Source organism: Pagrus major, chromosome 22 (assembly GCF_040436345.1).
Source record: "Pagrus major chromosome 22, Pma_NU_1.0".
Taxonomy (NCBI): domain Eukaryota; kingdom Metazoa; phylum Chordata; class Actinopteri; order Spariformes; family Sparidae; genus Pagrus; species Pagrus major.
Window position 1 is genome coordinate 9,578,131 of NC_133236.1, and position 23,918 is coordinate 9,602,048.

The window sequence follows — 23,918 nt, forward strand, 5'->3', positions numbered from 1 at the left end:
GACCCACAACAGGTCCCTGTGGTCCCGACACTCCTCCCACCTTTACCACCACAGTCTCAACCCCGCCTGAGGCTCCAAAGAGGGAGACTAAGAGGACTTCCTGCTGGCACAGGTTTGTGGGCTGTAAGAGGAAGACCACACATCAGACTCCTGTAGAGGAAGTCGTGACAGAAGAGGGTGAGGGTGGAGAGGCTGGTGTCCAGGAGGCTTCACCCAGTTTCTCTGCTAACTTTGCAGCTTAACGTGAAAGCAGCAAAAACTAACATACATATCTCTCATATCTTCCATTCTTTCCTCTTTTGTTGTCTCCAGACTGTTTGAGAACGTAGCACTCTGCAGTTCTTCCAGCAGCACCATGGAGAATCAATGTGTCCTGTTTGCATTCAAAAAAATGATTACTGAGTTGAACTCAGAGTTTGATAACCACAGTATGCATTTTACAACACACAGCATAGTACCACACTGGTGGCATTCCCATCATCCCCAGCTGTGTCTGTGTTTCCTGCTAATGGGCATGCTAACATGCTAAACAAAGATGCTAACATGGCTCTTCTTCTTGGTCTTCTGTTTTTGGTTTCTCACCAAACATGTCACTTCCTCTGTTGGTTGTACCATAGAAATGACAGAATGGAAAAAAACAAACAAACAAAAAAAACATATAAGGTGATTCTGTACTTTGGAAGGACGGGGGGATGATACCAAAGAGGATTACCTTTTTGGGTCAAGAAGTCTGTCAAAGCCAGGAAGTCAGATGCTCTTAAAATGGAACTTCTTTGTAATCTATAAACTGACACAACTTCAGTTTGTGACACACAAGTGTGTGTGTGTGCAGTCTGTATAGAAGAAACAGAAGTGACGTGAGTCTAACTCTCTTGTCTGGCAGGATGGGTGTTAATTCTCAGGTTATTTTAACACAGTAATCAACTACAAATAGGAAACTGCAGCATCACCTACAGATCTGCTGTAGAGAAGAAAAGCCTCACACGACGTCCGCCTGCTGACAGAGAATGGACACAAAATGTCTCTGCTGGGATTAATCTTTATTTTTGTGCTTCAGTTTGAAGGTAAAGCTGTTTTCTTATTTAAATGTTGATCAGGATTTTACAGATGTTTGGAATTTTCATTCCTATTAGATAAATGGTAGTGTGGAAAATGACCAAGTCACTGTTTTCCTGCTTTCAAACACTTTGATGAACTTTGATAAACTCTCTGGTCTGTAAATGAGCCGATGGTTGTGTGAGACGAGGATAATAATTATGAGTCAATCATTTTTACATTGTTAAAAGTATATAGACTCATGATATGCAGATGTCAAGAACAGGGAAGTGATGATCAAATAGTCAGTTTGCTCTCTGTGCTCTCTTTGCTCTCTTTAAACTCCACCTATGTGACAGAATACTGAAGTAATCACATTACAACTGGATGCAGATACTACATGGATTGAACAGGATGATAAAAGTGCACATAATACAAAACAAAGTCAATAACATCAGCTGTGCAGATTTTATTTGATCAGAGTCAGTCTTTGTTTATTCTGATCGACTGAGAAGAGTTTTTTCTGTGTTTTAACAGTGGAGGTGAGCTGTATCCTAAAGAGGCCACAACTCACTGATTAACTGAGACATAAATGAAAATGACTCTCTTATATGAACACGACCACTAGAGGGCCGAGGGTGACACACTCCCTCTCTGTCATTGTAAATGTGAAGTCACAATTCAGACCTGGACGATCTTTGTCAGTTCTTTGTTGATTAAAAACTAAAATAAAATCCTCATAGTTGTTAACTGTCGTTAACTGTTTAGTCCCCATGCAGATATTTTATATGTAATGTGTCATTTCTTAGAGAACATGTGTTCCTTTCTTTCCAGCAGGCGTCAGTGGAGAAGAGATCCATCTCTACAGCAGAGCTGGACATGATGCCATCCTGTCCTGTGACACAGCATCATCCTCTGATCCAACATGCTCCAGTGTTTCATGGTTTTACAACAGAGATCAGTCTCAGACTTTCACTGAGGTTTCAGAAGGAAAAGTTCAGATGAGCTCAGTCCGAGCTGTCAGGCTGAGTCTGGACACTTCCTGCTCTTTGATCATTAAAAACATCACTGCTGAGGATGCTGGTCGCTACATCTGTCGGCAGGAGGACAGTTTTCATTATATAGATATAGTTACATTTCTAAGTGTTCTGACAAGTGAGTCTCATTATTTTCCTCATTTTCTTCTTTAGAGGGGGACAACCAGTGAGACAGACAGGTGTCTGTCAGTGTCTTTATTAAGGTGAACAGTGATGAGCAGCCATCATTCATCCAGTCATTATGGAGACACTCCTTCCATTTAAGGAAGAGAAGATCATGTCCATAATACTCAAAGTGAACTGAATGCCTCACTGTTTTAAGATGATCACAGAGCTCCTGCTCCTTCATTCATGTAAAAAGTTCCCTCCCCCAGTTTACAGAGATGGACAGATCAATCTGCTCATACATTTTCTTTACAGCTTTCACCTTTTCATTTTATGAAGTCATTTGTATTGTTGAAACAACACTGAAAGGTCTTGATTCCATTTATTTCAGTACACCTTCATACTTTAATGCAGTAAAACAATGAAGACAAAAGATGAAGAGAAACTTGTTCAGACCTTGTAGTAAAGTCCTCCAAACATTTTCCACACTGAGTGAACAGTTATCTCTTGTTTTCTGTCAGTCTCTCCATCTCCACCAGATGCTGATCCAAAGAGGGACGGTGAAGTCACATTAGAGTGCTCCCTGTTCAGACACACTGATCATCAATGTCCACAGATCAGCATCTGCTGGATGGATGAGACAAGAACTGTGCTGCTTGGTGAAGGTGAAGGGTACAAGTTCCTTGGACAGAAGAACTGTGTGTCTTCTCTCACTGTGAAGCGTCAGAGTGGCCACAACAGGAGATACACCTGTCAGCTGGTTGATGAGAAGAACAATGTGAAGATAGAAGCTGACTACACACCTGTCTTCACAGGAGATGATCAGTCAGACGAATCTGCTTCAGGTAAGATAACATGCAGCAGATACAAAGCTCAGCCTGATGCTCTCTCAAAGTTTCACATGTTGAAGATGAAATATTTCCACAAGAGGAACATTTGTAACTTCATGGTTATTTTGTCCTGCAGGGGTTAAATAGTGTCCTTATTTATTAACTGACATGTTGTTTTAAAATCCTGTTCAACAGATTCCACAAATGTCCCTCTGAGCTCCATCATGTTGACTCTGAGAGTTGCAGGACTGATCCTGATGATTGTCATCACTGTTCTTGTCATCAGAGACACAAGTGAGGAAATCCACACCATGATTTTATAGAACTGGTTCATATAAATCATATTTTAAATGTTTAATGCTCCTTTTTATTGTTTCTCCTCCAGGGAACAGAAAACCACCTGATAATGACAATGTGAGTAAAAAACAACTAATATGATTTGTAAAATGAAAGATGTAACTTTAATTTCAGTCTGTTGTTCCTTCTGTGAGCACAGAGGCTGCAGACTCTCTGGTAGAAACGTTGTCACAATCTTCTTTGCTGTGTTGTATTTCTCAGGTGCATACGGATGGTGACGAAGTCACTTATGAAAATGATGAAGCGCATCCTGCTGCGACCAGACTGGACTGATCAGCAGCTTCCACACCAACGTCAACATCATCTTTCACGACTAACCCAAGCTTTGAGTCAAAATGATCGTTCTATGTTTGGGCTACATTGTTTGTTCATCTTACAGCTTAAATGATGTAAAAGCTTGAGCTGTTTCTGTTCCAAAAACAAGCAGATGTTTTGTAGTTTCAGTTGATAAAAGATTCACAATTTAATCAGAGTTTTTCAGATAAGTCACCAGAATAACTGTTGGTAATGTACATTTCTGCAAAACCACAAATATGTTGAAACTTTAAATGTCTTTATGGAGCCACTTTGACTTTCTCTTTGTTCAGTTTTCAGTTTTATGTCGTGACAATGCTGCGTTTATGTTCTGGTTAGGTTTAGGCACAAAAACCACCTGGTTAGGGTTAGGAAAACATCGTGGTTTGGTTTATCTGGCTCTCTTCCCTCAAATACAGCTGCAAATTGTCCCGACATCTCATTAAACATATCTGCTGTTGTTTCCAGTCACATGGCTGGAAAATGTCCCAGATTTTTGAAACGCTGTCATGCTTTTAAACATGAACTTCATTCTATTGCGCTGAACCTGATTTAATGCCTTTTTTATCACAAGTTTTAGTTTCTTGTTTCCATAAAAGCCCTTCTATGGACGGGTGTTGTGAATTAGCATCTGCTACAAACACTGTGATACTTCATCGGACAGCTGTTTCAGTTTCTCTGTGTATATTGTATCTGTCCCTACACCATCAATATTAAAGTCATATGAGACAACCCTGCTGTGAGCATTCAGCCTGACTACATACTTCTTCTTATTCCTTTCAGTACGTACTGCAGCTGCCTTTACAAACTACATACTGTTGCATGCAGTATACATACAATTGGGACGTATTACTTCATAATGACAATGCACCTTGAACTTTGACCCTCTTGTTCCGATATCTGTCGCAGCCTCAACACAAACTTTTGAGTACAAAGAACATAGTACTTACACTTAATGTGCTTTCATGTGTCATTGTGGTGTCTGTCATCTGTCAGTGAGCTGTCAAATGTTGGTGCTCTCTGGGCTTTGTTTATATTCTCATGACACACCGTTACGTATCTTCAGATGCGCAGAGGATTGTGGGTCGCATACTGATCCCTGTCATCCTTCTATTTTTGGTTTCTCACCAAACATTTCACTTCCTGTTTTGGTTGCGCCACAGAAATGACAGAATGGAACTGAACACATTTCCATTACTTGGACTAAAAATAAAAATCTCATTGAATTCCTTTGGTTGACACCAAATAACCATCATCAAACCAAAAGAGGATTTCCTTTTGAGTCTTGACATTTGGAGATAAAAGCTTTTCACCTGATCATATTTCACAACTCCATGGAAAAGAAAATGAAGTGTAAAGTGTATTAACACAAACAATGTGTGTATATTTGAGGAATCGCTTCCTGGAGCATGTGTAGAGTTGAATTAGCTCTATTTGAGTCTTTTTGTTCAAGAAGTCTGTCAACGCCAGGAAGTCAGATGCTCTTAAAATGGAATTTCTTTGTAATCTACAAACTGACACAACTTCAGTTTGTGACACTCAAGTGTGTCGTGTGCAGTCTGTATAGAAGAAACAGAAGTGACGTAAGTCTAACTCTCTTGTTTGGCAAGATGAGTGTTAATTCTCAAGTTATTTTAACACAGTAATCGACCACAAAGAGGAAACTGCAGCATCACCTACAGATCTGCTGTAGAGAAGAAAAGCCTCACACGACGTCCGCCTGCTGACAGAGAATGGACACAAAATGTCTCTGCTGGGATTAATCTTTATTTTTGTGCTTCAGTTTGAAGGTAAAGCTGTTTTCCTATTTAAATGTTGATCAGGATTTTACAGACGTTTGGAATTTTCATTCCTATTAGATAAAGGGTAGTGTGGAAAATGACCAAGTCGCTGTTTTCCTGCTTTAAGACACTTTGATGAACTTTGATAAACTCTCTGGTCTGTAAATGTGTTGTGTGAGACGAGGATAATAATTATGAGTCAATCATTTTTACATTGTTAAAAGTGTGTAGACTCCTGATATGCAGATGTCAAGAACAGGGAAGTGATGATCAAATAGTCAGTTTCCTCTCTGTGCTCTCTTTGCTCTCTTTAAACTCCACCTATGTGACAGAATATTGAAGTAATCACATTACAACTGGATGCAGATACTACATGGATTGAACAGGATGATAAAAGTGCACATAATACAAAACAAAGTCAATAACATCAGATGTGCAGATTTTATTTGATCAGAGTCAGTCTTTGTTTATTCTGATTGACTGAGAAGAGTTTTTTCTGTGTTTTAACAGTGGAGGTGAGCTGTATCCTAAAGAGGCCACAACTCACTGATTAACTGAGACATAAATGAAAATGACTCTCTTATATGAACACGACCACTAGAGGGCCGAGGGTGACACACTCCCTCTCTGTCATTGTAAATGTAAAGTCACAATTCAGACCTGGACGATCTTTGTCAGTTCTTTGTTGATTAAAAACTAAAATAAAATCCTCATAGTTGTTAACTGTTGTTAACTGTTTAGTCCCCATGCAGATATTTTATATGTAATGTGTCATTTCTTACAGAACATGTGTTCTTTTCTTTCCAGCAGGTGTCAGTGGAGAAGACATCCATCTCTACAGCAGAGCTGGACATTATGCCATCCTGTCCTGTGGCAGAGCATCATACTCTCATCCAATATGCTCTAATGTTGACTGGCTTTACGACAACAGAGATCAGTCTCAGACTTTCACTGAGGTTTCAGAAGGAAAAGTTCAGATGAGCTCAGTCCGAGCTGTCAGGTTGAGTCTGGACTCTTCCTGCTCTTTGATCATTAAAAACATCACTGCTGAGGATGCTGGTCGCTACATCTGTCGGCAGGGGGACTATCCTCATACAGATATAGCCATACATCTCAGTGTTCTGACAAGTGAGTCATTATTTTCTTTTTTAGAGGGGGACAACCAGTGAGACAGACAGGTGTCTGTCAGTGTCTTTATTAAGGTGAACAGTGATGAGCAGCCATCATTCATCCAGTCAATATGGAGACACTCCTTCCATTTAAGGAAGAGAAGATCATGTCCATAATACTCAAAGTGAACTGAATGCCTCACTGTTTTAAGATGATCACAGAGCTCCTGCTCCTTCAGTCATGTAAAAAGTTCCCCTCCCCCAGTTTACAGAGATGGACAGATCAATCTGCTCATACATTTTCTTTACAGCTTTCACTTTTTCATTTTATGAAGTCATTTGTATTGTTGCAACAACACTGAAAGGTCTTGATTCCATTTATTTCAGTACACCTTCATATTTTAATGCAGTAAAACAATGAAGACAAAAGATAGAGAGAAACTTGTTCAGACCTTGTAGTAAAGTCCTCCAAACATTTTTCACACTGAGTGAACAGTTATCTCTTGTTTGTCAGTCTCTCCATCTCCACCAGACGCTGATCCAAAGAGGGACGGTGAAGTCACATTAGAGTGCTCCCTGTTCAGATACACTGATCATCAATGTCCACAGATCATCATCCGCTGGATAGATGAGACAAGAACTGTGCTGCTTGGTGAAGGTGAAGGGTACAAGTTCCTTGGACAGAAGAACTGTGTGTCTTCTCTCACTGTGAAGCGTCAGAGTGGCCACAACAGGAGATACACCTGTCAGGTGGTTGATGAGAACAATGTGAAGATAGAAGCTGACTACACACCTGTCTTCACAGGAGACAATCAGTCAGACAAATCTGCTTCAGGTAAGATGATACAAAGTTTCACATGTTGGTTTTTCAAAGTTTCACATGTTGGAATTAAAGTATTATCATGACAGCCATATTAAAGATATGCACATTTCTATGTAACGTTCTACACACCTGCCAGGTAGTTGATTAGGAAAATAATGACTAGAGCTGAATGAGATAGAAGCTGACTACAGACAGAAAAGTGATGTTAGGTTAAGATGAAAATTAAAATCTGTATCTGATTATTTTTACATATAAATCACTCGATCATTAGATTGTGTATTTGAAGAGGAGAGGTCACATATTTTTACATATGTTATGAGTTTCACTTCTCTGGCTGACTGCTGTCCTCTCACTACAGATCACTCTCCTGTCCTACAGACCTACATCATCATCGGTGCAGTGGGCGGTGTGGTGGTCGTGGTGGTTGTTATCGCTGCTGTTCTCATCAAACACAGGAAGAGAGCCAAAGTGACAGTCGGTCAGTAAACCACAGTAAATACAGTTACACATAGACATAAAGGAGTCTTTATGAATGTGAATGACTGTCATTAAGTGTCATTTGGTCAGTTATGTCACTTTTATTGCAAAGTTGACATTTAGATGACAACTTAACATTAACCAGGACAACAAACTTAAAGGAACTGTTAAGATTTATGTGATAATGTGTAAAATGTACAGAATGATGATATTCTAATCTTTGAATTTTTACCTTTTCTTCCAGATGGTCAAAAATCAGCCCAACACCCTGTGAGTAAAATGTCTTGTGACACAATCACAATAAAGATAACAATTAAACTAACTACCTAAAATATTGCACTTATATGTTCTCTACAAAATAATAGTGTGTTTACCTTTCCTTATTTTTAGATTTGGTTAAAAAAGATGTACAAGAACATGTTGATCAGTGGTTCACTGGTCTTTGACTTGTCTCATGATCCGGGAATACTAACTGATCTCTCCTAAAAATAATCCTTTCATTATTCATTTGAGTAAAATCTTTGCAATCAGCATATCTGCTCAATTTTTAGTGAAATAAATCCACATATTTAGAGTTTGGTTGGCAGGTCCCTGTCAGATGAATGATGAAAAAAAAAACAAATAAACAAAGTAAAACTGTTTCTCTGAACAGTCCAGGATTTAACATTGATGTTAGTGGATGTAAAGTAACACAGATACGTGACTTACACTGAGAAGATCATGTGATTTTTATTAAATCCAATTAAGTTTATGTAAAATTACACAATGTACACCCATGCTCATTGTTATCAGTTATATTACAACGATGTAGAAAGTCTTTTGTCTTTACTGTGAAAACAAAGTTAAATTGTACCTGTTTGTGCTTCATGAATCATTGTGTTGTTTGCACTCAGGATGAGCCAGAGAGCAATCTGACCTACGCCACTGTTAGCCACACTATCCAACAGGCCCCGAACAAGAAAAAGGTGAGAGACTTAAAACAGCTACGTATTTATTCAGCTGTGGTTTTCTATTTTTAGACTTCATCTTAAGTCTGCTCTGCAGCACCATCATGGAAAGTATTTCATCAACATGCTGATGTATTACTCATACACTACATGGCCCGAACTATGTGTTCACTTATTTTGTGTTGATCTTAAATCTTATTACAGACTAAAATTATGTTTCAGACAATTGAATGTTTCCAGTTTTGTGGCAGCTCTTCCAACATGACAACGCTCCCATGTCACTTCCACAGAGACATGGTTTTCCTAGTTCGATGTGAAAAAACTTGACTGACCTCAAACACGTCCAACACCTTTAGGATGAACTGGACAGGACACTAGTGCACGTGGTTTTACAATACAAAGTCCAACATATGGATGTACATGTTAAGTGTTCATATACTCTCTGCAGTGTAGGGTATCTTCTCATTTCAGTCCCTGACAAACATTTTTGTTCATATATGGTCCTGGTGTGACCAACAACCAGTGACTTACCAGAACTATAAATGTAAATGTTGTGGTAAATGATGTAAAACCTCTAATTTGTGTCACACAGGTCAAAGAGGAAGAGGAAGTCACTTATTCAACAGTCAAGACGGCAGTGAAGACAGAAGCAGACGATGATCCCAGCTGCCTCTACAGCTATGTCAGCAAACCAAAATGAATCAGAGGAAATGAAAGTTACAATTATAATGCCGTAGTCATAAAAACTACCAGAGTGTTTTCTGTCTGATAGAAAGTGGACAGTTTGTGCAGCAGTGTTCTTATCAAGTGTTTAAGTATTAGTATTTGTTTCTAGCTTGTGTAGCTTTGCTGTGCTGACAGTAGGAGTGTGATGATTACTTAGACACAGTCTATTAACCAGAATTGGTGGCAAAGGCACAGAGCATTCTAGTTGTTATTTCAGTTTTTCCAGATGTTTCAGTCAGTATTCTGTTTTTCAATGATAAAAAACATCTTGAATAAGTTCTCACTGCAACAGGAATTTTATATTGTAGGATCCAATGGTGCCTCAACTTGGGTTTGATCATTGTAAGATCAGGCTTTAAGCCTAACTTATTGTTTTTATGTTGTTGTTTTTTGTGGCATTCATGAAAGTTTTGGCAAGTGTGATTTCTTTTTCTCTGGTGATCCCTTTTCTGAGTCTGATCTAAATTGTTTTTTCTCGCTAGTCCCTTAATTATTTTCGTCATCTGTGAAAACAAGGAGAATTTTTTTTCATGTGTGAAATTGGTGAAAGTTTCTTTGTTTGTTTGTTTTAAGGAGAAAAAGATATTTTTTCTTGTTTGAAACTGAGTAAAGAAATTTCTCTCAGGAGATTTTTTTTTTCATGTTTGAAACAGAGTCAGAGCTGCAAAGTTTCATGCATTGACTTTAGCAGGACAGGCTGCAAACATTCAGAAAATATTGTGAGCTGAATAATGACCATCTGTCAACTGAAGCGGAAGCACCACCTCATTTTGATATGAATTATGTTATTTTTCTAGATTAATAAAATGCGTTCTTAAATAGTCACCACAATTTACAGTCAAAACTTGGATCAACCCTGATAAAGGAAGAAACTTTGAATGAGACGGATATGATTTCATTTATATGAATAGAAAAAATAAGAGTGGAGGACGAGTGGCTATGAATGTAGACAAAAACCTGAATTATATATTGTTAGAATGTACGACAACTGTGGTGGACAACTTATTAGAGAGTATAACAACTAAACATCTGCAGAGAGAAAAACAAAAGTATAATAATTAGTTGTGTATATATAGGGTACCAGGGTCTAGTATTGAATCTGTCAGGGACTGGATGGAGGAAATGTTTCCAAAAATAAGTCGAATGTACTTTTCATTTTTGGGGATTTCAATATTGATCTGTTGACTCTAAATAAACAAAAAATGACTGAAGAATTCATCAACACAATGTACACTATGAGCCTATTTCCAAAAATTACCAGACCCAGTAGAGTAACATCCCAATGTGCCACTTTCATAGATAACATATGCCATGGTCCTGGTTTTTGTGTTCTCTTATTTCCTGTTTTATTTTGAAATTGTGCCCTCATGTGTTGTGTGTTGCTTTTCAGTTCCTGTCTCTGTGTGATTTTCCCTCCTTCCAGTGTTTTTCCATTCCTTTACTTCACCTGTCCTTGTCCCGCCTCGCTCTACCTGTACCTCATCCCCTCGTTAGTGTGTGTGTGTGTGTGTGTGTGTGTGTGTGTGTGTGTGTGTGTGTGTGTGTGTGTAGTCTTTGTGCTCCCTCTTGTCTTGGTCAGTTTGTTCTGTGTTCTCCTGTCGCCACCCTGAGTTTCTCACCCGTGTTATCTCCAGTGTCTCCTAGTGTTTCCCCGTGGTATGTTTCTGGTTTTTGTTCCTTGTGTTTTCATTGATTTGTACTTTGCTTTTGTTTGCACTTTGTTTCAGCTGTTTTGTTGCTACTTTGTCTTTTTGTCCTTTTGACTCAGTCTTGGTTTTCCATGGACTCTTGGTTTTTGTGTATCATTCAGCTTTTGTTTAATAAATCCTGCCTTCCGTGTGTTTGCTGCATTTGGGTCCTCATCTCCTTACCAAATTATAACAACACATTCACTAATGACATAGAAAACCATACAATGAGCCAACTATTAATCAACGATATCAGCGACCATCTACCAGTTTTTACAGTCTATGACATTAAACACAAAGAAGATCACCCGGTCAAGAAACCAGAATACAGACGAATGAGGACGGAGGAGTCAATGAACGCACTAAAACACCATTTACTGGCACAAATTGGGAAATATGATATAAGGAAAAGGATACTGACAGTGCATATGAAACGTTCTCAAGAATATTCAGATCATTATATGATTCAAATTGTCCCATAAACAATATTGCAGAAAACATAAATATAGAGATCATCCATGGATCACCAGGAGATTACAAAACACCTGCAAGAAGAAAACTACAAAGATTTCATAAGTCAGAGAACTAAAGGGGAGAAAATAAGTACAAGAAATATAAGAATAAGTTAACTGATATCATGAGGAGATGTAGGAAGGACTACTTCAGTAAAATAATAGATGATAATGAAATAATGTTAAAAGAATATGGAATATATTAAATAGTATTATTAGAAATGGTTCTAAACAAATAGGTTGTCCTCAGTGTTTTATTGATAATGATAATGAAAATTATAATATGGATCATGTGATAAATGGCACACAGCTGAAGAAATGAATGATAATCCTATAGAAAGGAATCCCAGATCTACGTTTCTGACAGCAGTGGAAGAGAAAGAAATGATTGATATTGTTAATAAATGTAAAAACAAGACGTCTATTGACTTTAATGAGATAGATGTGACAGTAGATGTATGTTAGTGGGTTTGATTGGGTTTCAAAACCACTAACATACATCTGAAGCTTGTCATTCCAAACCGGTACATTTCCAAACGAGTGTCAGATTGGATTCACAAAACAGATTTTAATACAGAAAGCACTTATTTGCTTGTGAGCTAATTGATACTATGAGCTAAGGGGATTTACAGGACAGTAGCTAGTTTTTGAGACTGTGTGGGTCATACACACTGGACATATTTTTTATTTTTTGACGTGTTTCAAAGATGTCAGGGAAGAAGCAGAAAGACCTGCTTTCATTCTGGGCAGTGATAATTTGTCTGAATTTTTCTTGTTTGATCAGATTTATTATTTTAATTTCTACTGATGCTGGTCCATTATGAACAATATGTAAAATTGCAGGAAACTGTTTTTTAAGTTACAAAAATAATTGGTCGGGGGAGAGGGGCTGACTGAATAATGACAGAATAAGACTGAATAATGACATGACAACAGTCTAATCTTAATGTAGACTATGTGTATGAACATCTTTCTAGTCACTCATTTACTGATAATGTTTCTTGCATGTTCACTGGTATGTTCAGAGTAAAGACAGAGAGGCAGAGAGCACACAGAGGCCAACAGGGCAGGGAGAGCAGCTGGTACAGTGAGAAAATGAGCAAAAATTGATGGTTAAGACCAAATAATGACGTCACAACAGCCTAATCCTAATGTTGATTTAAAATGAGATATTACTCTAAATCTGGATTCAAACGGCCCCATTTTTGCCAGCGACTGAAGGTCCCTACCCCAAAAGTCTCAGTCCAAACTTTTGGTTAAACTTGGTAACCCTGGTAATCTATAAACTGACACAATTTAAGTTTGTGACACACAAGTGTGTCATGTACAGTCAGTTTAGAAGGACCAGAAGTGACGTGAATCTAACTCTCTTGACTGGCAGGATGGGTGTTAATTCCCAAGTAATTTCAACACAGTAATCGACCACAAAGAGGAAACTGCAGCATCACCTACAGATCTGCCGTAGAGAAGAAAAGCCTCACACGACGTCCGCCTGCTGACAGAGAATGGACACAAAATGTCTCTGCTGGGATTAATCTTTATTTTTGTGCTTCAGTTTGAAGGTAAAGCTGTTTTCTTATTTAAATGTTGATCAGTATTTTACAAAAATGGTGAATTTTCATTAGATAAAGGCTTGTGAGACAGATTACCCAGCCACTGTTTTCCTGCTTTAAGTGACTTTAATACATTTTGTTGAACTTTCTGGCCTTTAAATGAGCCGATGGTTGTGTGAGACGAGGATAATAATTAGGAGTCAATACTATTCAGATAGATTATGTTACCGGTGCCAGACCAGTAGCAAAGGATACACAGGCTAGGAAGCACTGTGTAGCCAATAAAACATTTTCAGTGGATTGATAGAGAGAGGAGCAAAGTAAGCCTCATGCTCAGGCCAGTGCTCGTTTATTTCTGAGAGCAGAAAATGAGCAGAGCATGTAGCTGCAGTCTCCCTAGTGGATCCACAGTAGCACCAGATCGCCATCTACTGACTAGTTTGTGTAATAACTTGATGTAAAGTCTGTATAGATAATTCAAATGTTTACAGAAAATGACGCGGGTGTCTGTTTACCTAAAAAAAACTGAACATGTAGCATTTCCAACCCACTACAATTATTCAATGTATAGACTTCAGCTTAATATGCAGATGTCAAGAACAGGGAAGTGATAAGTGATATACATAAATCAAACAGATTATTTGATGTATGTGTTCTCTCTGCTTTCTTTAAACTCCACCCATTTTGTATGTATGTTTTAATGGAGGTGAGCTGTATCCTAAAGAGGCCACAACTCACTGATTAACTGAGACATAAATGAAAATGACTCTCTTATATGAACACGACCACTAGAGGGCCGAGGGTGACACACTCCCTCTCTGTCATTGTAAATGTAAAGTCACAATTCAGACCTGGACGATCTTTGTCAATTCTTTGTTGATTAAAAACTAAAATAAAATCCTCATAGTTGTTAACTGTTGTTAACTGTTTAGTCCCCATGCAGATATTTTATATGTAATGTGTCATTTCTTACAGAACATGTGTTCTTTTCTTTCCAGCAGGCGTCAGTGGAGAAGAGATCCATCTCTACAGCAGAGCTGGACATTATGCCATCCTGTCCTGTGGCAGAGCATCATCCTCTGATCCAACATGCTCTAATGTTACATGGTTTTACAACAGAGAACGGTCTCAGACTTTCACTGAGGTTTCCAAAGGAAAAGTTCAGATGAGCTCAGTCCGAGCTGTCAGGTTGAGTCTGGACTCTTCCTGCTCTTTGATAATTAAAAACATCACTGCTGAGGATGCTGGTCACTACACCTGTCGGCAGGGGGGATATGGTTATCATAAAGATATATCTATATTTCTAAGTGTTCTGACAAGTGAGTCTCATTATTTTCCTCATTTTCTTTTTCAGAGGGGGACAACCAGTGAGACAGACAGGTGTCTGTCAGTGTCTTTATTAAGGTGAACAGTGATGAGCAGCCATCATTCATCCAGTCAATATGGAGACACTCCTTCCATTTAAGGAAGAGAAGATCATGTCCATAATACTCAAAGTGAACTGAATGCCTCACTGTTTTAAGATGATCACAGAGCTCCTGCTCCTTCATTCATGTAAAAAGTTCCCCTCCCCCAGTTTACAGAGATGTACAGATCAATCTGCTCATACATTTTCTTTACAGCTTTCACTTTTTCATTTTATGAAGTCATTTGTATTGTTGAAACAACACTGAAAGGTCTTGATTCCATTTATTTCAGTACACCTTCATATTTTAATGCAGTAAAACAATGAAGACAAAAGATGAAGAGAAACTTGTTCAGACCTTGTAGTAAAGTCCTCCAAACATTTTCCACACTGAGTGAACAGTTATCTCTTGTTTTCTGTCAGTCTCTCCATCTCCACCAGACGCTGATCCAAAGAGGGATGATGAAGTCACATTAGAGTGCTCCCTGTTCAGACACACTCATCTCCATCAATGTCCACAGATCATCATCCACTGGATGGATGAGACAAGAACTGTGCTGCTTGGTGAAGGTGAAGGGTACAAGTTCCTTGGACAGAAGAAGTGTGTGTCTTCTCTCACTGTGAAGCGTCAGAGTGGCCACAACAGGAGATACACCTGTCAGCTGGTTGATGAGAACAATGTGAAGATAGAAGCTGACTACACACCTGTCTTCACAGGAGACGATCAGTCAGACGAATCTGCTTCAGGTAAGATAACATGCAGCAGATACAAAGCTCGCCTGATACTCTCTCAAAGTTTCACATGTTGAAGATGAAATATTTCCACAAGAGGAACATTTGTAACTTCATGGTTATTTTGTCCTGCAGGGGTTAAATAGTGTCCTTATTTATTAACTGACATGTTGTTTTAAAATCCTGTTCAACAGATTCCACAAATGTCCCTCTGAGCTCCATCATGTTGACTCTGAGAGTTGCAGGACTGATCCTGATGATTGTCATCACTGTTCTTGTCATCAGAGACACAAGTGAGGAAATCCACACCATGATTTTATAGAACTGGTTCATATAAATCATATTTTAAATGTTTAATGCTCCTTTTTATTGTTTCTCCCCCAGGGAACAGAAAACCACCTGAGAATGACAATGTGAGTAAAAAACAACTAATATGATTTGTAAAATGAAAGATGTAACTTTAATTTCAGTCTGTTGTTCCTTCTGTGAGCACAGAGGCTGCAGACTCTCTGGTAGAAACGTTGTCACAATCTTCTTTGCTGTGTTGTATTTCTCAGGTGCATACGGATGGTGACGAAGTCACTTATGAAAATGATGAAGCACGTCCTGCTGCGACCAGACTGGACTGATCAGCAGCTTCCACACCAATGTCAACATCATCTTTCACGACTAACCCAAGCTTTGAGTCAAAATGATCGTTCTATGTTTGGGATACATTGTTTGTTCATTTTACAGCTTAAATGATGTAAAAACTTGAACTGTTTCTGTTCCAAAAACAAGCAGATGTTTTGTAGTTTCAGTTGATAAAAGATTCACAATTTAATCAGAGTTTTTCAGATAAGTCACCAGAATAACTGTTGGTAATGTACATTTCTGCAAAACCACAAACATGTTGAAACTTTAAATGTCTTTATGGAGCCACTTTGACTTTCTCTTTGTTCAGTTTTCAGTTTTATGTCGTGACAATGCTGCGTTTATGTTCTGGTTAGGTTTAGGCACAAAAACCACTTGGTTAGGGTTAGGAAAACATCGTGGTTTGGTTTATCTGGCTCTCTTTCCTCAAATACAGCTGCAAATTGTCCCGACATCTCATTAAACATATCTGCTGTTGTTTCCAGTCACATGGCTGGAAAATGTCCCAGATTCTTTAAACACTGTCATGCTTTTAAACATGAACTTCATTGTATTGTGCTGAACCTGATTTAATGCCTTTTTTATCACAATGTTTGAATTTCTTATTTTCATAAAAGCCCTTCTATGGACGGGTGTTGTGAATTAGCATCTGCTACAAACACTGTGATACTTCATCGGACAGCTGTTTCAGTTTGTCTGTGTATATTGTATCTGTCCCTACACCATCAATATTAAAGTCATATGAGACAACCCTGCTGTGAGCATTCAGCCTGACTACATACTTCTTCTTTTTCCTTTCAGTACGTACTGCAGCTGCCTTACAAAGTACATACTGTTGCATGCAGTATACATACAATTGGGACGTATTACTTCATAATGACAATGCACCTTGAACTTTGACCCTCTTGCTCCGATATCTGTCTCAGCCTCAACACAAACTTTTGAGTACAAAGAACATAGTACTTACACTTAATGTGCTTTCATGTGTCATTGTGGTGTCTGTCATCTGTCAGTGAGCTGTCAAATGTTGGTGCTCTCTGGGCTTTGTTTATATTCTCATGACACACCGTTACGTATTGTCCTCTGCACAGAGGATTGTGGGTCGTATACTGCAAAATACAACCGGACGTAGTAGGACATCCTGGTATTACTGGCATACTGCATTTCACATACTTTGTATTGGGACAAACTCAATCTTCTCCTGGCATATTAAATAGTATGGTAGTATGGGTGATGGAACGCAGCTTTACTTTTGTCATTCTGTTTCTCACTAAATATTTCACTTCCTGTTTTGGTTGCACCACAGAAATGACAGAATGGAACTGAACACATTTCCATTACTCAGACTAAAAATAAAAATCTCACTGAATTCCTTTGGTTGACACCAAATAACCATCATCAAACCAAAAGAGGATTTCCTTTTGAGTCTTGACATTTGGAGATAAAAGCTTTTCACCTGATCATATTTCACAACTCCATGGAAAAGAAAATGAAGACGTATAAAGTGTATTAACACAAACAATGTGTGTATATTTGAGGAATCGCTTCCTGGAACATGTGTAGAGTTGCATTAGCTCTATTTGAGTCAGTTTGTTCAAGAAGTCTGTCAAAGCCAGGAAGTCAGATGCTCTTAAAATGGAATTTCTTTGTAATCTATAAACTGACACAACTTCAGTTTGTGACACACAAGTGTGTCATGTGCAGTCTGTTTAGAAGAAACAGAAGTGACGTGAGTCTAACTCTCTTGTCTGGCAGGACGGGTGTTAATTCTCAAGTTATTTTAACACAGTAATCAACCACAAAGAGGAAACTGCAGCATCACCTACAGATCTGCTGTAGAGAAGAAAAGCCTCACACGACGTCCGCCTGCTGACAGAGAATGGACACAAAATGTCTCTGCTGGGATTAATCTTTATTTTTGTGCTTCAGTTTGAAGGTAAAGCTGTTTTCTTATTTAAATGTTGATCAGGATTTTACAGACGTTTGGAATTTTCATTCCTATTATATAAAGGGTAGTGTGGAAAATGACCAAGTCACTGTTTTCCTGCTTTCAAACACTTTGATAAACTTTGATAAACTCTATGGTTTGTAAATGAGCCAATGGTTGTGTGAGACGAGGATAATAATTATGAGTCAATCATTTTTACATTGTTAAAAGTATGTAGACTCATGATATGCAGATGTCAAGAACAGGGAAGTGATGATCAAATAGTCAGTTTGCTCTCTGTGCTCTCTTTGCTCTCTTTAAACTCCACCTATGTGAAAGAATATTGAAGTAATCACATTACAACTGGATGCAGATACGACATGGCTTGACCAGGATGATAAAAGTGCACATAACACAAAACAAAGTCAATAACATCAGATGTGCAGATTTTATTTGATCAGAGTCAGTCTTTGTTTATTCTGATCGACTGAGAAGAGTTTTTTCTGTGTTTTAACAGTGGAGGTGAGCTGTATCCTAAAGAGGCCACAACTCACTGATTAACTGAGACATAAATGAAAATGACTCTCTTATATGAACACGACCACTAGAGGGCCGAGGGTGACACACTCCCTCTCTGTCATTGTAAATGTAAAGTCACAATTCAGACCTGGACAATCTTTGTCAATTCTTTGTTGATTAAAAAATAAAATAAAATCCTCATAGTTGTTAACTGTTGTTAACTGTTTAGTCCCCATGCAGATATTTTATATGTAATGTGTCATTTCTTACAGAACATGTGTTCTTTTCTTTCCAGCAGGCGTCAGTGGAGAAGAGATCCATCTCTACAGCAGAGCTGGACATGATGCCATCCTGTCCTGTGGTAGAGCATCATCCTCTGATCCAACATGCTCGACTGTGTCATGGGGTTACAACAGAGATCGGTCTCAGACTTTCATTGAGGTTTCGAAAGGAAAAATTCAGATGAGCTCTGTCCGAGCTGTCAGACTGAGTCTGGGCACTTCCTGCTCTTTGATCATTAAAAACATCACTGCTGATGATGCTGGTCGCTACATCTGCCGGCAGGGGGAATATGGTTATCATACAGATATATATACATATCTAAATGTTCTGACAAGTGAGTCTCATTTTCTTTTTTAGAGGGGGGCAACCAGTGAGACAGACAGGTGTCTGTCAGTGTCTTTATTAAGGTGAACAGTGATGAGCAGCCATCATTCATCCAGTCGATATGGAGACACTCCTTCCATTTAAAGAAGAGAAGATCATGTCCATAATACTCAAAGTGAACTGAATGCCTCACTGTTTTAAGATGATCACAGAGCTCCTGCTCCGTCATTCATGTAAAAAGTTCCCCTCCCCCAGTTTACAGAGATGTACAGATCAATCTGCTCATACATTTTCTTTACAGCTTTCACTTTTTCATTTTATGAAGTCATTTGTATTGTTGAAACAACACTGAAAGGTCTTGATTCCATTTATTTCAGTACACCTTCATATTTTAATGCAGTAAAACAATGAAGACAAAAGATGAAGAGAAACTTGTTCAGACCTTGTAGTAAAGTCCTCCAAACATTTTTCACACTGAGTGAACAGTTATCTCTTGTTTTCTGTCAGTCTCTCCATCTCCACCAGACCCTGATCCAAAGAGGGACAGTGAAGTCACATTAGAGTGCTCTCTGTTCAGATACACTGATCATCAATGTCAACAGATCAGCATCTGCTGGATGGATGAGACAAGAACTTGCTTGGTGCTTGGTGAAGGTGAAGGGTACAAGTTCCTTGGACAGAAGAACTGTGTGTCTTCTCTCACTGTGAAGCGTCAGAGTGGCCACAACAGGAGATACACCTGTCTGGTGGTTGATGAGAACAATGTGAAGATAGAAGCTGACTACACACCTGTCTTCACAGGAGACGATCAGTCAGACGAATCTGCTTCAGGTAAGATGATACAAAGTTTCACATGTTGGTTTTTCAAAGTTTCACATGTTGGAATTAAAGTATTATCATGACAACCATATTAAAGATATGCACATTTCTATGGAACGTTCTACACACCTGCTAGTTTGTTGATCAGGAAACTAATGACCAGAGCTGAATGAGATAGAAGCTGACTACAGACAGAACAGTGATGTTAGGTTAAGATGAAAATCAAAATCTGTATCTGATTATTTTTACATATAAATCCTGTAAATCACTCAATCATTAGATTGTGTATTTTAAGAGGAGAGGTCACATATTTTTACATATTGTGTCATGAGTTTCACTTCTCTGGCTGACTGCTGTCCTCTCACTACAGATCACTCTGCTGACCCACAGACCTACATCATCATGGGTGCAGTGGGCGGTGTGGTGGTCGTGGTGGTTGTTATCGCTGCTGTTCTCATCAAACACAGGAAGAGAGCCAAAGTGTCAGTCGGTCAGTAAACCACAGTAAATACAGTAACACATGAACATAAAGGAGTCTGTATGAATGTTAATGACGGTCATTAAGTGTCATTTGGTCAGTTTTGTCACTTTTATTGCAAAGTTGACATTTATATGACAACTTGACATTAACCAGGACAACAAACATAAAGGAACTGTTAAGATTTATGTGATAATGTGTAAAATGTACAGAATGATGATATTTAATAACTAATCTTTGAATTTTTACCTTTTCTTCCAGATGATCAAAAATCAGCCCAACACCCTGTGAGTAAAATGTCTTGTGACACAATCACAATAAAGATAACAATTAAACTAACTACCAAAAATATTGTACTTATATGTTCTCTACAAAATAATAGTGTGTTTACCTTTCCTTATTTTAGATTTGGTTAAAAAAGATGTACAAGAACAAGTTGATCAGTGGTTCACTGGTCTTTGACTTGTCTCATGATGCGGGAATACTAACTGATCTCTCCTAAAAATAATCCTGCATTATTCATTTGAGTGAAATCTAAACCCAATTAAGTTTAGGTAAAATTACAATGATGTACACCCATGCTTATTGTTATCAGTTATATTACAACGATGTAGAAAGTCTTTTTGTCTTTACTGTAATAACAAAGTTAATTGTACCTGTTTGTGCTTCATGAATCATTGTGTTGTTTGCACTCAGGATGAGCCAGAGAGCAATCTGACCTACGCCACTGTTAGCCACACTATCCAACAGGCCCCGAACAAGAAAAAGGTGAGAGACTTAAAACAGCTACGTATTTATTCAGCTGTGGTTTTCTATTTTTAGACTTTATCTTAAGTCGGCTCTGCAGCACCATCATGGAAAGTATTTCATCAACATGCTGATGTATTACTCATACACTACATGGCCCAAAGTACGTGTTCACTTATTTTGTGTTGATCTTAAATTTTATTACAGACTAAAATTATGTTTCAGACAATTGAATGTTTCCAGTTTTGTGGCAGCTCTTCCAACATGACAACGCTCCCATGTCACTTCCACAGAGACATGGTTTTCCTAGTTTGATGTGAAAAAACTTGACTGACCTCAAACACGTCCAACACCTTTAGGATGAACCGGACAGGACACTAGTGCACGTGGTTTTACAATACAAAGTCCAACATATGGATGTACATGTTAAGTGTTCATATACTCTCGGCAGTGTAGGGTATCTTCTCATTTCAGTCCCTGACAAACATTTTTGTTCATATATGGTCCTGGTGTGACCAACAACCAGTGACTTACCAGAACTATAAATGTTTTGGTAAATGATGTAAAACATCTAATTTGTGTCAAACAGGTCAAAGAGGAAGAGGAAGTCACTTATTCAACAGTCAAGACTGCAGTGAAGACAGAAGCAGACGATGATCCCAGCTGCCTCTATAGCTATGTCAGCAAACCAAAATGAATCAGAGGAAATGAAAGTTACAGTTATAATGTCGTAGTCATAAAAACTACCAGAGTGTTTTCTGTCTGATAGAAAGTGGACAGTTTGTGCAGCAGTGTTCTTATCAAATGTTTAAGTATTAGTATTTGTTTCTAGCTTTGCTGCACTGATGGTAGGAGGAGTCTGTGGTCCATTACTCAGCCCAGAATTGGCAGGATGATTGTTTTTTTGTTTTGTGTTCTTATCACAATAGATAATCAAGTTAACAAACATAACTTTTGACAAGAAAAAAAGGTACAGAGCATTCTTATTGTTATTTCAGTTTTTCCAGATATTTCAGTCAATATTCTGTTTTTCAACCAGAAAAGTAATCGCACTGAATAGTGGAATAAGTTCTCGCTGTAACAGGGATTTTAATTTGCACACTTTTCGTGAGCATATTGTGGGATCCAAATGTATTCTCACTTGGGATTTAGCATTGTCAGGTCAGGCTTTAAGCCTTACTTATTGTTTTTATGTTGTTGTTTTTTGTGTCATATATGGAATTTATGGCAAATGAGATTATTTTTATGTCATTCCATTTCCAAGTTTGATCTGAACTGTTTCTATCCTTGGTTCCTCAATTATTTTCTTGATCTGTGATCTGTGTTTTTTTTTGTGTGATACCAAGTTTTCAGTTCATTTTGACCACAAGATGCTGAAGTGCACCTCTACCTCATGTTCTAAGTAGGACTAAAACATTCATGTGCTCTTACAGGGGTATTTTAATTTCCCCATGCACTCTAAACACAAGATACATCTATTTGGTGCTAGCAGGGTGTGTCACAGCACTGTCAGTGTCTTTCTTTTGGCGAAGAATGTGTTACAATTGGCTTTAATCTGCCGTCAGTGTCGTGGGTGGAATATTGTGTATTATCAGCATGTCAGATCAAGCAGTAGCATTTAACGGCCTCATTCTGATATATGAACCTTTCTATGTTCCATCATAGTTCATGGTTATAATGGTTACTGTCAGTTGCAGCTGTTAGAGCACAGTACTTTTGTGATTTTTTATGTTTTATTTTCAAAATGCCATCATGACACAGACAGGGTACAACTGTTGGAAACCTGGCTTTATCCCTTTAGTCATTATACACATGATCTGTGGCAAGTTTAATGTCTTCACCTGCCCCTCAGGGCTTCCGTAGGTATTGCATTAGCACTGCTGTGATAAGCCCATGTTATTTATACAGTATAATAAACCTGGAATTTTCTTTAGAAGTTGAAGATGAGTGCCCAAATTCAGTATTAACTGTATGTTAGTCTAGTTATCTACTGTGTTATTGGTTAAGGCAGTGAGTAATTTTAATGTGCTTACTTTTATTTTTTAAGAATATCCTCTTCCTGCACTTAACTTTTTTTGGCCTTTCCCACACTGGAGTCCAACTCGTTTCATCCAAAGTGTAATATTATAAATAAGTCTGCCAATCATTGTGTGTCGACATGGGTTGTGTTTTTAAAAGATTAAGGAAGAAAGAGTTTCATGTTCCTCCCTCTTGGGTCAGAGCTCTTGCATCACATTTCCTGTTGCTCTCATCGGAGCAACCAGCTCAAAACGTTTCAGATACTTCATCAAAAACATCATAAAACACAAACAATTATAAGATGAATGTGCACATTTCATGGTAAATTTAAATGTTGTGACCCTAAATATAAGATATCTCTTTAAAAAAAAACATTCCACACAAACAAAAAAAATACAAACAGAAAAATATGTATAGAGGATCACAAGTGTCATGGAAACAGCAATGCAGCATGTCAGCAATCTTTAATATACAATAAAAGATTTCCATTCATGGATATGTTTACAAATTTATTAACTAATCTATATTATATTGACTAAATAACTGCTTTGTCATGTTTAAAGGGGCACTATGTTGTTTCGGAGAAGAAATTCAAATTCAGAATTTTTATATTTAGAATATTAATGAGGAAACTAACAAACTTAACTTAACAACAGAAAATAAACAAACTCAGAAATAATCATCTTTTCCATAACTGAATAAACAAGCTGTTCTCAGAGGATAATAAGGTCCCTGAACACTGTTTGAAGCTAGAAAGGT

At 38.1% G+C, this 23,918-nt stretch overlaps 3 protein-coding genes across 4 annotated transcripts; all 3 read left to right on the plus strand.

The window, feature by feature from the left end:
- Positions 1-966: 966 nt before the first annotated feature.
- On the plus strand, positions 967-4,408 carry LOC141018224 (uncharacterized). Its single transcript, XM_073493144.1, has 6 exons — positions 967-1,064; positions 1,870-2,190; positions 2,699-3,022; positions 3,203-3,301; positions 3,393-3,421; positions 3,566-4,408. The coding sequence occupies exons 1-6, from the start codon at positions 1,019-1,021 to the stop codon at positions 3,635-3,637; spliced, it is 891 nt and encodes a 296-aa protein (XP_073349245.1). The 5' UTR covers positions 967-1,018; the 3' UTR covers positions 3,638-4,408.
- Positions 4,409-5,338: 930 nt separating this feature from the next.
- On the plus strand, positions 5,339-10,144 carry LOC141018222 (uncharacterized). The gene is made up of 7 exons (XM_073493143.1): positions 5,339-5,448; positions 6,247-6,567; positions 7,063-7,383; positions 7,730-7,849; positions 8,093-8,118; positions 8,742-8,813; positions 9,388-10,144. The coding sequence occupies exons 1-7, from the start codon at positions 5,403-5,405 to the stop codon at positions 9,493-9,495; spliced, it is 1,014 nt and encodes a 337-aa protein (XP_073349244.1). The 5' UTR covers positions 5,339-5,402; the 3' UTR covers positions 9,496-10,144.
- Positions 10,145-13,161: 3,017 nt separating this feature from the next.
- LOC141018024 (uncharacterized) lies at positions 13,162-23,286 on the plus strand. 2 transcript variants are annotated; one of them, XM_073492874.1, is made up of 7 exons: positions 13,168-13,283; positions 14,273-14,593; positions 15,103-15,426; positions 20,286-20,405; positions 20,655-20,680; positions 21,090-21,161; positions 21,730-23,286. In XM_073492874.1, exons 1-7 carry the CDS (start codon positions 13,238-13,240, stop codon positions 21,835-21,837), a joined length of 1,017 nt encoding a protein of 338 aa, XP_073348975.1. In that variant the 5' UTR covers positions 13,168-13,237; the 3' UTR covers positions 21,838-23,286. The 2 variants fall into 2 exon arrangements, with proteins under 2 accessions (XP_073348974.1, XP_073348975.1); XM_073492873.1 differs by lacking the exons at positions 20,286-20,405; positions 20,655-20,680; positions 21,090-21,161; positions 21,730-23,286 and adding exons at positions 15,606-15,704; positions 15,796-15,824; positions 15,969-16,812 and having other exon boundaries at positions 13,162-13,283.
- The last annotated feature ends 632 nt before the right edge of the window (positions 23,287-23,918 follow it).

What these genes read in the sequence shown, in the direction of transcription:
- LOC141018222 (XM_073493143.1), top strand. Translation starts at nt 5,403, where the DNA reads ATGTCTCTGCTGGGATTAATCTTTATTTTTGTGCTTCAGTTTGAAG. An exon ending in AAAAATCAGCCCAACACCCT is followed by an intron (nt 8,119 to 8,741) that starts GTGAGTAAAATG and finishes GTTTGCACTCAG; the next exon opens with GATGAGCCAGAGAGCAATCT. An exon ending in AGGCCCCGAACAAGAAAAAG is followed by an intron (nt 8,814 to 9,387) that starts GTGAGAGACTTA and finishes TGTGTCACACAG; the next exon opens with GTCAAAGAGGAAGAGGAAGT.
- LOC141018224 (XM_073493144.1), top strand. Translation starts at nt 1,019, where the DNA reads ATGTCTCTGCTGGGATTAATCTTTATTTTTGTGCTTCAGTTTGAAG. An exon ending in TTTTGTGCTTCAGTTTGAAG is followed by an intron (nt 1,065 to 1,869) that starts GTAAAGCTGTTT and finishes CTTTCTTTCCAG; the next exon opens with CAGGCGTCAGTGGAGAAGAG. An exon ending in ATTTCTAAGTGTTCTGACAA is followed by an intron (nt 2,191 to 2,698) that starts GTGAGTCTCATT and finishes GTTTTCTGTCAG; the next exon opens with TCTCTCCATCTCCACCAGAT.
- LOC141018024 (XM_073492874.1), top strand. Translation starts at nt 13,238, where the DNA reads ATGTCTCTGCTGGGATTAATCTTTATTTTTGTGCTTCAGTTTGAAG. An exon ending in GTCAGACGAATCTGCTTCAG is followed by an intron (nt 15,427 to 20,285) that starts GTAAGATAACAT and finishes CTCTCACTACAG; the next exon opens with ATCACTCTGCTGACCCACAG. An exon ending in GAGAGCCAAAGTGTCAGTCG is followed by an intron (nt 20,406 to 20,654) that starts GTCAGTAAACCA and finishes CTTTTCTTCCAG; the next exon opens with ATGATCAAAAATCAGCCCAA.